General features: G+C 58.8%; 1 protein-coding gene across 1 annotated transcript in view; it reads right to left on the bottom strand.

The window, feature by feature from the left end:
* Positions 1-1,770: 1,770 nt before the first annotated feature.
* The window catches only part of TFEB (transcription factor EB), a 47,786-nt gene continuing 35,654 nt past the window's right edge, over positions 1,771-13,902 (bottom strand). Inside the window, exons 2-9 of the mRNA XM_060021840.1 lie at positions 8,050-8,269; positions 7,715-7,969; positions 6,985-7,062; positions 5,337-5,457; positions 5,190-5,246; positions 4,607-4,682; positions 3,849-3,996; positions 1,771-2,852 (exon numbers count right to left, since the gene is read on the bottom strand). Coding sequence (XP_059877823.1) covers positions 2,364-2,852; positions 3,849-3,996; positions 4,607-4,682; positions 5,190-5,246; positions 5,337-5,457; positions 6,985-7,062; positions 7,715-7,969; positions 8,050-8,253 — 1,428 coding nt within the window. The 5' untranslated portion in view covers positions 8,254-8,269 and the 3' untranslated portion in view covers positions 1,771-2,363. The remainder of the gene's footprint in view (positions 2,853-3,848; positions 3,997-4,606; positions 4,683-5,189; positions 5,247-5,336; positions 5,458-6,984; positions 7,063-7,714; positions 7,970-8,049; positions 8,270-13,902) is intronic.

Raw genomic sequence — 13,902 nt, 5'->3', positions numbered from 1 at the left:
GGCCCGCAGGCACACAGCTTGAAAAGCACAATTAAGCTGAGACATCGGCACCACCCACCCCTGCCAGGGGAGACGGCAGCTGCCCGCTCCTGGCTCTGTGGCACCCTCCTGTGGGCAGAACCGCCCCCCCCCACTTACTCCCCAGTGCTGCCCCATGGGCTGGCTATCCAGACCCTTCTTCCCAAGCTGCAGGTGGTGGCCAGGCTGAAGGAACCTCGGGGCAGCAAGCCTGCAGGCAGGTGGAGGGGGGATACCATGGTCTTGAGGGGCTGCTTGAGGAAGCAGGAGGGCAGCTCTCTCCACTCCACTGAGTCAGTCCCCAGGGTGAAGGGGGAGAACAGATGGGGGTAGGAGAGAGCCCTCAATGGCCTGAAGGATGGCCTTGAGATTTCCACACCCCCATGCCTCCCCCATCAGGTATCTCCCAGCCAGAGTCCAGGACCTGCCCCAGGAGGGGCTGAAAGGGAGGTTCCCAGGCTGTGGGCAGGTCCGGGCAGTAGGGTGGCGCCTGGAACTGGAAGGAGGTACCAGCACCTGGGCTGGCTCCAACTCACAAGGTCATCCACGGCTCCATCTGACCTTGAGATTAATCCCCAGCCCAGCCGCCATCAGCACCCACACACCCGGCCCCCTTTCCTTCTCTCCCGCACACATTAATTGTTCCATCGTTGATTCAATCTCCCATTCTGCAAGGAGGAAATTGCCCACTTAGCCATTTTCATCCTGGGATTTTTCTTTTTCTTTTTTTTAAATTAGGCCCCTTTGGCCTCATAGGGCCCCATGAGGGGGAAGCCACTTTGGCCTTTGCCTGAAGAGACTGTGGGAAGTCGAGGGAGAACCAGGGAAAGCCCCCAGAGACCCTGTCCTCCCTCCCTCCCAGGAACCCAGGGCTCAAAAAGCTCCCCCTTCACCCCTCTCTGCCCCAAGCCCGTTTCCGCTTCCTGGGTGAGGTCATGAAGTCCCAGGATCCCCTTCCTGGGTGAGGTCATGAAGTCCCAGGACCTTGGCGCAGAGGCCCCAGGAACTATTGAGCAGTGAGGGAGCGTTAGCCCAGAGAGAGAAAAGGGTTAGTGGGGGCCTGGCTGCCTGATGGTTCCAGAGCAGAACCCACGCCCTGGGCACCACCCAGCGTCCTGGGCTCCCACCTCCTCCCAAACTGGTTTACATGGTCCCTCTTTCCTCAAACCCATAGAAGGATATAGCCCCTCACTTCCTAGGGAGCCTGTCCTGCTAGAGACACTAAGGCAGAGGGTAGAGGGCCTTGTCCGCACAGATCAGGCAGCCCACCTATGGAGGGGAAGGAACTGGGGGTGGGAACAGGAGAAACAGGAGAAACATGCCCCCCGTCCCCGGCCAGGAGTAGCCTGGACCCACAGCGCCCAAGAGCAGCAGTGAGGAGCAGCAGACTTGGTTTACAAGCAACGGGGTCTCCCACATCACCCGGGTCAGCGGTCTCAGGCCACAGCTGGAGGTGTGAGACCAGCAGGGCTGTGGCGCCACCTTGTGGCCGCGAGGAGGGACAAGGCCCCCCGGCAGCTCCCGAGCCACCTAAGTAAGGCTAGATCTCCAGCTTCCCATGGGGCAGGGCTGGGGAGTTGGGGGAAACTAGGTGATGGACTCAGTCCCTCCTGCCTGTATCCCCCTTCCCTGATCCCCATGGGGGCGTCTGAACTCTGAATCCAGAAAGGAGCCCACTGGGTTGAATCCTCCCATCTCTGTTGTCCCCAGACCCCCCTCCAAAGAGACAGGACAAACAGGTACAAAGCACAGTGTTTACTAAAGGCGCAAAGTGGGGAGACTGGAGGGGAGCTGCTCTTCCAGCAGTGACCCCACTCTAACTTGAACCCAGCGCCTCCTCTTCTGGCCACCCCCGCCCTCACACCACTTGGTGGAGAGCTGTTAGCACCAAAGGGGGGTGCGGGGAGTGCCAGGCTGGAGGACGGGCTTGTTGCCATCAGAGTCCAGAAAGGCAGGCCTGGGCACCCCCTGGACCAGTCACTGCCTCCAAGAAGGAACGTCTGGACCCCTGGTTCCAACGAGTCCTCCTTCATCGGTGGGGGGACCAGGCTCAGAAGGTAAGAGCTCGTCTTACCTCCAGCACACCCTGTATCCTCCCTCACCCTCATGATGTCACCTCCGGGAGCCGGGCTGAAGGCCTATCTCTGCCCAGCCCCATCAAGAGGGCTGCCCCTGGGTGGGGGGCTTCCGACCCCACGGACTGCCAAGGGCACTAAGCCCAAACAGGGGGCCGACAGGGCGGAGTGAGGCAGGGCAGGGGCTACTTCACACACAAGTACAGGCTGGAGGGTGGGAGGGAGGTGGCCCTGGCTCTCCCCCCTCCAGGCCCACCCCCGTGGCCCCGGTCACAGCACGTCGCCCTCCTCCATGCTGAAGCTGCTCCTGCGGCTGCTGGCTTTGGAGGCCGCGGGGGACATGGTGGAGAAGAGGGGGTCGGAGGCCAGCGGCAGCAGTGAGTCGTCCAGGAGCATGAGGTCCAGATCCTTCTTGGACAGGTTGGGGAACGGGGAGCCATGCTCTGGCCCCAGAGGTTCGGGGTAGCCCGGGGGCCCTTCGTTGCCCCCGCCCCCAAAGCTCAGGCTGTGGCTGAAGTCCAGGTGGTGGAATGGGGACGGTGGCTGGGCTGGCTGGGCTGGCGGGGGCAGCTGGGCCTGGGGGGGCAGAGCCGGCAGTGGCTCAGGGTCGGGGACCTCGGCCCCCAGCAGCAGGGCCTCCCCCGGACCCTCCTCGCTGGGTAGCTCCTGCTTCACCACCTGCTGGGCCAGCTCAGCCATGTTCATGCCCGAGGGTGAGGTGGTGGGGAGGCCGTGCACTCGAGCCTGCATCTCCAGCTCCTGCAGGTGCGGCAGACAGAGGCTGGAGGCGCACACCCGTGGGCACCCGTTGCCCGCCCCCCACCTCCACTGCAGCCCTTGCCCCTCCCTTTGTGGCACCCAAGACCACAAAATGTCTCAGCTGGGAGGAAGCACAGGGTAGCTCTAGAGTCTAGACCAGCGTTTTTTCAAACTACAAGTCGCAACTCATGAGTGGGTTGGGAAACCACTACAGTGAGCCTTAGACCAGCTTTCTATTTTTTTAATTGAAACAGACTTGCCTAGATTAGACTAGACGAGAAACTATCAGAATGCACTTCATCTATTAAGGATGAGGGTTCTTTCATGAAACTTTGGTTTTTCACTTTGAGTATGGCCATGTGTGCTGGACTGTAATGTGAATTGTATTATCTACCATAAGAAATAGAAGAATTTTAAGCTGTAGTCCAGCTGCCCTTTGTATAGGTGACCAGCCTCAGGTCCAAAGAGAACAGAGGCCTTCAACACAGAGCCAGGATTGGCAGCTCTAGGTGGTAGGATGGACTCTCCCAAGCCTTTGTTCTTTCTCTTGTCCCCTGTGGTGATTCTTAGCATTACCCACCATAAAGTCCCAGCTCTCTGCCTCCCACAGGGGTAGGTTTGCCCTTTCCTGCCCCCTTGACGTTAGGTATAGGCATGTGCTTGCACTGATGGAGGAAATGTGAGCAGAAGGGACAAGTGTCACCCTAAGGGCGACACATGGCTTTAAGAGCCAGCTCTAGATGTGCCTGTCCGTCAGCTTGGGTCCCAGAATGAGGGTCTCACGGAACAGGCCCTCCAACTGACATCTGTTGCTTAAAGCTGCTGGGGATTGTTTGTTACCAAGCTATAACATCCTGACTGATACGTCCTCCCTCCTCATGGGCATCATCCCCATGTCTCCAACTTCAGAAGTATAAGCACTGCCCCTGGGGTCAGGACTCAGGCCAGGGGTCAGGAGTCAGAGCTACCCAAGAAGTCCAAGTTCAGGGGCCAGACCTGGATGCGGAGCCAGAGCTGCTTGTTGGTCATCTCCAGGCGCCGAGAGTGGTTCTCCAGCTCCCGGGACTTCTGCAGGTCCTTCTGCATCCTCCGGATGTAATCAACAGAGGCCTTGAGGATGGTGCCCTTGTTCCAGCGCACATCCCTGTAGGCCAGGTAGAATCAGAGGTGCATGCTCAGGGGAGGGGGCAAGTATTTGCCAGGAGTTTAGTGGGTGGAAGTAAAACCCTGTTCGGAGCTCATGTCGCCTCTCCCAACTTTGCCCCAAATCCCAGATCCAGCCAACCCCTACTTATGAAGGAGGCTGATCTCCATCTGCACAGAACGGCCTTCCCAGGTAACTGTGGTGCTACCACCCACGTCACTAATCCCAGGAACCAAGCAATTTGGAGCAGCCTCCTTCCCCAGGCCTCCCATTCCTGCCACCAAAACCCACACCCACAGTCACCCTTGACTCTCACTACTCCTGTCCCTGGACCACCTCTGCACCAGTCCTGTGGCCTTGCCAAACTTTCCCAGCATGACTCCTCCTTCAGGAAGTACCCCTGACCCCACCCTCACTTCTGGGACGTCTGCTCCTCTAGTCTTGAGCCTTCCTTATTTGGGGGAGGGAAGAATCTTCTTTCCCAAATAGATGATAAGCTCTTTGAGGCAGCAACCAAGGGATTCTCTTCCCATCCCTTCCCCCTGGCGACCAGCAGGTAATACCTGTGAGCTGCTGCCCTCCCTTCCCTTCCTCCAGGAAAGCCACTCACAAGTCGTTGGCCTTGGGGATCAGCATTCCCAGCTCCTTGATGCGGTCGTTGATGTTGAACCTCCGTCTCCTTTCAACTAAAAGTAACAAATTCCAGGAGGGGCCATTAGGGGGGTGAGGACCCCACCTGGGACGAAGGGTCCAGCCCAAGCAGGGATGCCTTAGTCCTTCTGGGAAGGAATGGGTGACCAACCAAATGGGATTTCTACGGGGGTGAGGGGGTCGGGGGCAGGTCGGACACAGCTAAGGGGGTCAGGCTGTAGCGGGCGAAGCTGCCTGGGGAAGACTCTCTCTCTCTCCACTGCCCAGAACTCCTTCCCAGACTCCACGTCCTAAAGAAAACAATCTGATAAACTCATTCCCTCTGAAGTGCTGGGAATTTCATGAATATCCCCTCCCTGGAGCGCCTCTCCCACCCCTTCCTAGAAAGGGCTAACGGGAAGAGGGCTGTGCTGAACCCAGTCACACCAAAGCCAGGATTTTAAAGCCTTGGGTAGGGAATCCTTCCTAGAAGCTGTGCAGGTCAGAGAGTGGCTTTTGAGCCAGCCCAGGTGAGGGGAGGAAGAGGGGCTGGGGAAACTCACTGAGGTTGTGATTGTCTTTCTTCTGTCGCTCCTTGGCCAGGGCCCGGCTCTCAGCATCTGGAGAACAGGAGAGGAGAGAGGAGCTGGGAGGGGAAGGGCAGCGGCAGGACTCGGGAGCTGGGGCGCAGGGAAGCAGCGGGCTGGTACCTGTAAGCTCTCGCTTCTGGGTCAGGTCGGCTGGGCAGGAGCTGCTGGTGACGCCCACCAGGGAGGTGGTGACCTGGGGGTCTCCACTGTACACATTTAGGTGACTGCTGGACAGGGGCAGCTGCAGGGTGAGGTGGGGAAGGGTACCCGATGAGCAGCCCCCTGTCTTCGGGGGGCTCTCCCCAGGGCCCATCGTCCCAGGATTCCCTGGGACACTGGGGGAGGCTGTGCTGGGGTCACCCAGGGCAGAGTCCAGAGCTGAATAAGAGGCAGCCCCTGCCCTCAAGGAGCAACCAGCCAGCGCTGGGAAGCAGCTGGAGAGAGAGGAGATAGTGGGTGAGAGGATTTCCCCCAGGGCCTTTGGAAGTCAAGGGGAGGGGCACCTAATCTATTCTGGAGTATCTGGAAGGTTTCCAGAGGGCGTGGTGAGGAAGGGCACTATGGGCTGGGGGATGGCTGAGCAGGGAAGCAGCCTGGACACAGCATGAGGTCACAAGCACCTCATGCCAAAGGAGCGCAGTGGTGGTAGGGGAGTGGGGGGAGATCCTGCCGGACTCCGGAGGGCAGGTTCCACCTGCAGAGACCCCGGGACTTGGTGATGAGCAGCCATTGGGGGTTTAAACGGGCCCCACAGGGACAGGTTTGAGCTCTGGAAAGATCTTCCCAGTTCCTGCCACACATTCACGCAGAGCAAATCACAGGCCCAGAACCCTGCAGGGTACCCTGGCCCCCACTAAAGGGGCCAGACGCTGTGCCCTCCTCCCTGGCCTCCCAGCCCCCGATGCCCCTGCTGGCAGCAGGCTTCCGACCCACTGGCCCCTGCCAACTCCTGATGAGCCCCTGGGCACTGTCACCAGGCAGCGGGGATTGAGGACTGACTCCTTGACTTCCCTCAGCAGCATGGGCTGGGGCCCAAGGGGCAGGAGTGAGCAGCTAAGGTTCAGGGATCTCCAAAAAAAAGGGAAGGGGACGCCTGCAATTCCACCTGCTCAGTGTAAGTACCTGTCCCCCTTGTGCAGAGCTAGCCCCCAATTTCTTGCCTTATCTAATTTTCCCACCAGCCCGTGGGTAGAAGGCATCATCCCCAGGGGCTCAGAACACTTAAGGGACTTCCCAGAGTCACAGCCAAAGCCAGAATCGAGGCCTCTTGATTCCAAGCCTGACCCCTTCCCACCTGCCCTGTCACCTCTGCCCAGGAAGCCCAGAGAGCATCAACGCTGCCAGGAGGCTGCCAGAGGGAGGGAACCGAACCAGCCTGAAACCACTTGCCCCTCGGAGTGAGGGACACAGGCCTGTGCTTTCTGGGTCCTGGGCTTGGTAGAAGAGGGTGCCCCATATCTCAGAGAAACTCATCAGCTCCAGGCCTTCCTGGGGCCACACTGCTCCCCTCAGTACCAGTGCCTCCTGCCCCACCTCCGACCCAGGAAGCCCTCCCCAGCCACCTCTCCCCCCAAGCCCCACCACGCACGCAGGCTACGGTGCACTCTCTGGATTCACAGCTCTGCGGGACCCTGGGCCCTCGTCACATGATTTGATGGAGGTGACTCTCATCTCTGTAGGAGATATTCTAGTTCTCTCCAGGCTCACAGCCGCTGCAGGGCCACTGCCCCTCCCTCTGACACACCCACCCCGCCCTGGCCAGCAATACCGTATTGGGAATCTGAGTTTCGGGATTGATGAAGCCCAGGACATCGTCCAGACACATAATGTTGTCGATGACATCAAACTGAAAGGGAAAAAATAGTCCATATTGTGGGGTGCCTACTCGGAGAAAGGCAGGGGAAAGGGGGCACTGGGACAGCCACTGACCTGAAGGGACCTTGGTGCCCACCTCACCCCATCTGCTCACCTGGGGGGAAGGAAACAGACCCAGAGAGAGGATGAGCTATCCAGGTCCCCCAGGCCCCAAGGCCTAGGCCAGGGCTCTTCCCAAGGAGCCAAGCTGGCCAGGCAGACGGCTTTATATACCTGCTGTCAGGACATGGCTTTGCAAGTGTGCTGGGCATTCCTGCATGAGTCTCCTGTTTCTCCCCAGCAGAGGTTTCCAAAGTAGGGGTGTTTCTCCTGGGAGACTGGGGCTCCCTGAGGGCGGGGCCGTGTCTCCCCTCAGACGGGGGCTCCCTGAGGGCGGGGCCGTGTCTCCCCTCAGACGGGGGCTCCCCGAGGGCGGGGCCGTGTCTCCCCTCAGACGGGGGCTCCCCGAGGGCGGGGCCGTGTCTCCCCTCAGACGGGGGCTCCCCGAGGGCGGGGCCGCGTCTCCCCTCAGACCTGGGCTCCCTGAGGGCAGTATCTTGCCTCTGCCATTAGACTAGGAGTCCCAGGAGCACAGCATGTGGCCCCAGCTCTGCTGGGCAGGCACCGGCCAGCTCCTCACTCACCTCCCGCTCAGGGTTGGAGCCGATGTGCAGCATGGCCATGGGGCTGTTGGGAGCACTGTTGCCGGCTGAGGACGACAGCACGTGTCCGGCCCGCACGCCCGGGGAGGCGGCTGGCAGGGGCTTTGGGGAGCCCTGAGCAGGGCTGATGTGGGCAGCAAACTTGTTCCCGTAGGTCTCAGACAGGTACTCCCGCACCTTCTGGTCCCGGGACTGCTGCAGGTGGTAGGAGGTGGGGTTCTCCAGGTAGGACTGCACCTGGAGCGGGGAGGAGGTAAAGGGCTCAGGGCGGGGGCTCCAAGGACCGGGGCGAAGGGACAGGGTGGAGCAGGCCTTACCTTCAGCACCTCCCCGGGCACGGGTGGCGGAGACTGGAAGTGGACGGGGGTGTTGATGGCGGGGGTGGGCGGCGCCCCCAGCTGCTGCTGCTGCTGCTGCTGCATGTAATGCACGACGGCCTGCTGCTGCATGCGCTCCCGCTGCTCCTCCTGCTGCGCCTGCTCCCGCATGAGCTGCATGCGGAGGCCGATGCGTGACGCCATGGTGGCCGCTGGCTCCCTGCGGACGGGAGGGGGCAGTGCTGTGAGGCATGGTCCCCTTCAAAGCGCATGGGGTCTTGGGACTTCCCTGGTGGTCCGGTGGCTAGGATTCTGTGCTTCCACTGCAGGGGGCCCGGGTTCCATCCCTGGTCAGGGAATTAAGATCCCCCAAGCCACGCCGTGCAGCCCAAAACAAACAAACAAAAAACATAACCAAGTGCACGGGGTCTCGGGGAAGGGGCCAGGACAAGGGCAACCACATTTTACAGGAGAGGGGGAGGGATGTGCCCAAGGTCACCAAGCAAGTGGGTGACAGAGACTTAAACCCAAGTCTGCTGGTTCTTGGGCCAGAGGAGACTCCCTCCAGGTCAGCCTCCCAGACTTGAAGTCAACCTTGACTCCTTTCTCTCTCTCATGCCACCTGGTGAGCCTCCAGAGCTGACCTCAGATACATCCTCCTCTGCCACTGCCTCGCTGCCACCAGCGTGAGCCCAGCCTCTGCTCTGCCTTACCTGGCTTCCTGAAGGCGCCGCCTAACGTCACACTCCCTCCTGCTCCCTCCTGCCCCATGACATTCTACTTGCAACTCAGTAATCAGAGGGGTGCTGTTAAAACCCAAGTTAGATCCTCTCCCTCCTTCGGCTCAGAACTCTCCATGGCTCCTGCTTCACTCAGTGTAAAAACCAAAGTCCTCACCATAAAAAGCCCTCTATGATCTGTCCCCACCTCATGATCCCTGTGACCCCATTATCTCTTACTCTCCTCCGTGTTCCATCTGCTCCAGCCACACCCAATCCCTCAGACATACCAGGCATGTTTCCTACCTCAGGGCCTTTGCACCTGCGCTTCCCTCCGCCTGAGGTGCCCATCCCCCAGACACCACCATGGCTCATTCCTTCACCTCCACCACTCAAGTGGGTCACCTCCTTACAGAGACCTTCCACGACTACCCTATTTAAAACTGCAAACCCCCCACCAGCCCGCCCCCCACTTTATGCTCCTTCCCTGTTTTGTTTCTCCACGTCACTTACCACCATCTTAAATATTACACATTTTTGCTTAGTTATTTCAATTCATTCTCTATCTCTTTGTCAATAGGAATGCAAACTCCCCTGAGGGCAGGCATTTTGTCTGTCTTGCTCACTGCTGCGCCTCAGGCTTCTATGAACGTGTGCAGGGAATGGTTACTATTTATGAAGCAGCATTGGCCATACAGCAGCGAGCCAGCTGCAGTCCCTGAGCTCCTGGCATCTACAGGCCAGTAAATGAGAAAGGCAAGTCCTCAGGCCACTGTAACCCTGCGCAGGGAGGGCCACTGCAGGGCACCCGGTCCTCCCAGGGCCCAGGGAGAGCTTTCCACCACCCAGCACATCAGCCCTGATCTTTGAAGGGTCTCAGGAGGACAGGGGACTAAGGCCTGTTTGGGAAGGGGGCAGGACAGGACAGAATGAGTGTTGCAGCTGGTCGCACTCTGTCCCTAGCTCACTGAGTGACCCTGGGCACATCCCTCCCCCTCTCTGAGCCTCCATCTCCCCATCCACAAGATGAAAACGTTGGACTGGGTGATTTCTAAGGTCCTTCCCAGCTGGGATGGGCTGAGGCTCTCTGAGAGGTGCAGGGGCCCTGGGGGTGCCCAGATGCCATAAGGTCCTGACAGGGGCTGCAGGGTCCCCTCTCAGCGATATTGCAAGAGGCAGTACAACTTTGTAGTTGAGCAAGTGCTACAAACAGGGCTTGAGTCTCAGTTCTGCCACTTCTTTGCTGTGTGACCTTGGGCAAGTCACTTAACTTCTCTGAGCCTCAGTTACCTGACCTGTAAAGAGTTTCAGAAGATTGGTGAGAGCGTTAAATGAAAATAATGTGTCTTCAACAGTGTGCAGCACTTGGCAGGCTAAGCGGGTGAGCGATGGATCAGCACAAGATTGGAGGGTCAGCCACAGCGTAGACCAGACGCCAGAGCTGTGCCCAAGGTCCTAAGGATGAGACCAGACCTCTGGGGGTGGCAAAGGAAAGCAGCACAGGCTGACATGTTCTGTCTAATGCCAGACATCAGACTAAGTCAGCATTAGCGGAAGGTACTGGCATATATTCAGTGAAAATCACCGGATCATGGAAATAATAGTAATTTGCATCTATCTGAGCATTTACTGTGTGCTGGGCACTGTTCCAAGCACTTTAACCTCAAACAGCCCCATCTGGTAGCTTTGGTTATTATTCTCCTTCTACAGATAAGGAGAAACAGAAGCACAGGGAGGTTAGGTCTCGGGCAGCGGGGACAGTGCTGGGACCCAATCCCACATTCTGGCTCCCCGGCTCATGGTGGGTGAGGGTGAAGGGTCTTCAGACCATCATGTCTCCATTTAGAGCTGGGAAGGCGTTTGTCCCAGGTTGCACATCTGGTTGACCCAGGGCCGCCCAAGCCACCTGACCCTCGAGCCAGGGCTGCTCCTAGTCACCCTGCAAAGTGGAGCAGCGCTACCCAGCTGGAGGGCTGAGTACTCAGCGGCCCTAACCTTACCTCCCTTCCTCCCTTCTCTGTCCCTGTAGGCCACGAATTTGTGACGAGGCTGCCTCAGCCCCAGGGGTCTCTCCGCCCAGTTCCCTGTGGACAGTTCCCAAGGAGAAAGGAGCAGACACACCCTTTCCCCCCCTCCTCTGTCCTGTAGCAGGGACACATCTGCAGTCTCCATCTCTGTCCTGTGCTCCTACAGAGGGGTAGCCTGTCTTTGCCTGCACTGCAGCCCTGCAGACCTCACAGGCTCTGACCCCAGCCCAGCTCACTCCCCTCGCAGCTGCACCCCCTGCCCGCTCACAAATGCAGCGAGCCCCTCCCCCTCAGGAACAATCTAACTTCAGTTGGCCCATGGGGGCAGGGGTGGGGTGAGGGTGCAGACACCGAGCCTGGCAGTGCCAGCCGGCACGGGGAGGACTGAGGGAGAACGAGCCCCTTGTTTCTCTCACAAAGGGCTGGGCGCCCATCCTGTGCTGGGTGAGAACATGGGCTCAGCCTGCTCAGCCTCTCACTGCCTGCGCCAGCCTCAGTTTGCTCACTTGTAAAATGGACGCAGGAATCCCTGCCCCACCACCCAGCCGGGGTCTGTGAGAGCCTCCTGGGGGAGGATATTGAATTATGAACCTCAGCTGTCTGTGTATCAAAGAGTGTCAGAAGCCTTAGCCTGTCCCCGGTCCTCTGACAGAAGGGGACTCTCCCACCCCCAATCCTGTTGTCGAAGTTTTCACCCCCCTCACAGAGCTGCTGCTACCCGCAGAGTCCCAGCCCCCTGCCCTGGCTCCCAGCCTGGCCAGGTGGGATGGGTGTGGGGTTAAGGGCGGGAGTTGAGGGGTGAGGGGATCCAAGGGCGATGGGGTGGTCCAAGAGAGACCCTGGGGGTGCTAACACCCCCCCCAACCCCCAAGCACACCTGCTCACTCAAAGCCTAAGGGCCACTCGCAGCCTCCCCCGGTGCCCAGTCTGGTCAGGAAGGGCTGAGAGGAGGAACACGGGAGATCTAAAATGCCCCAGACCCTCCCCACTGTCTGACGTCAGACCCACCAGGCCTGGAAAGGTCCACCGTGCATGTACTCGGTAACACCGGGAACTCGAGTGCCCACTACGATGCAGACCCTGGGGCTAGGGTGTTTCCCTGAAGAACCTTCGCCCCTGTCCCCTCCTCCTGAGGGGACCAGGGGGTCTGATGCTCCAGAGAATTCCTGCCCCTGCCCAGTAGCATGGAAAACATAGCAGGGGCTTAAGTTGCAGCTGAGGCCATGAGAGCTGCCCCCATCTGCACCCTCAGAGTCCACAGGTCGCCTCTGCTGAGGCTCCCCCAGAACCTCCCACCTGCCTCTACCTTCCCTAAGCTGCGTCGGGGTTCTAGTTTAGTTGTGACCAAAATGGACTTCACAGTCGACAGAGGTGGCCGAAGTGCCTGCTCTGCCCATACTGGCTGGGTGACTCTGGGAAAGCCGCTTAACCTCTCTGTGCCTTGGTTTCCTCCCCAGTAAAATGGAGCCAGTAATGGCACCTGCCTCTTGGGGTCGTTGTGAGGATTCAAGGAGACACAGTGAGTGTGCAGAACGCACCTAACAGAACAGCCCTTAGGCATTGATAACGGGCGGCTCCCGGCTCCCCTCCGAAGCTGTGCCCTCCTCTGGTCAGGGGCCTGAGGTGGTTTCACACCAGCCTCCCTCGTCAGTCATTTACGCCTTAGTATGAACAGGCTGGTCAGAACCTTTTCCAAGGGAAGATGTGGACAGAGGGAGGGGAAAGATGGGGAGAAATCAGTGGACTCCATGAGGAGACGCAAGGAGAAAGAGGGTCCCAGAACAGAAAGGTCTCAGATATAGGAAAGAAGATCTCAGAGATACAGCACTGAGTGGACAAATCAAACTGCAGAATAAAATGTACAGCCGGAGCCCACTTAGGCAGGAAATGAGTAAAAGTGTAGAAAAGACTAGAAGAATCAAGATGCTCTGAATCCGTGCCATGGGTCAGGGCTGGGCTAGGTGCTTTTCCACTATTAACTCATCTGTTCCTCACAACAACCCCAGGCAGTGACTACTATTATTGCCTTCAATTTTCAGGGAGAAACTGAGGCACAGAGAGGTGAAGTCACTGGCCCTACGTTACACAGCTGATAAGTGGCAGGAGGGCAATTGGAACCAGGCAGCCTGGTTCACAGCCCCCACGTTTTATCCACTCATCCGGGCACCCCCAACACCCAAACTGTTCACTGTGCTACCTCTGGGGAGAGGCAGTAGAGTGGGGAGGGGGAAAGAGGGGTTTTGATAGTTTCTTATTCCACTTTCGAAGACTCAGCTCCTAGGCTGTGAAGATGCGTTACTTGTGCGATTCTTTTAAAACAAGGGAAAAGGAAGTAGGGCAGCTTCTAGGGGTTTGTGAGGGGCCCAACCTGCTTCCAGTCATGTCCGAAGTTGGGTCCCCCCAGCTCCACCTGGAGTGTGGCCCGAGCCCTGCCCTGCTCAGCGCGATGGCTGTGAGGCCAGCTGAGGACCCCCGGTGAGGATACCGAGTGGCCTCTGGAGGCACAGGCCAGGGTCAGAAGCCACATGCCAGCTGGAGCTGGAGGGCCAGGACCCAGGGCCTAACTCAGTTTCCACTACAGCCCTGACACAAGCCTTCGGAGGGGACATGATTTTCATGGAGGGCCCCCCAAAAAGCCCTGAGCCGAGGCACCTCCCTTCAATTAATTGTGGGGCCTGAACTGCCCTAGGGATTTTTCTGCCTTCCAGATGATTCTTTAAAAATACGAGCAGAGGGCTTCCCTGGTGGCGCAGTGGTTGAGTCCGCCTGCCGATGCAGGGGACACGGGTTCGTGCCCCGGTCCGGGAAGATCCCACATGCCGCGGAGCGGCTGGGCCCGTCAGCCATGGCCGCTGAGCCTGCGCGTCCGGAGCCTGTGCTCCGCAACGGGAGAGGCCACAACAGTGAGAGGCCCGCGTACCGCAAAAAAAAAAAAAAATACGAGCAGGAAGCAGAAAATACATAGTCGCCGCCATGAGCCAGCAACTCCCTTCCTAAGTATCTGCCCATCAGAAAAGCATCCGTGTGGGCACCAGAGGACACAGACTGGAAAGTTCACAGCAGCGCTATACATAGTGACCAAAACTGGACACCACCCAAACGTCCAT

This window comes from Delphinus delphis, chromosome 10 (genome assembly GCF_949987515.2).
Source record: "Delphinus delphis chromosome 10, mDelDel1.2, whole genome shotgun sequence".
NCBI classification, from domain to species: Eukaryota; Metazoa; Chordata; class Mammalia; order Artiodactyla; family Delphinidae; genus Delphinus; species Delphinus delphis.
Note: the sequence above shows the minus strand (reverse complement) of the source record. Positions and strands in the feature narration are given on the sequence as shown.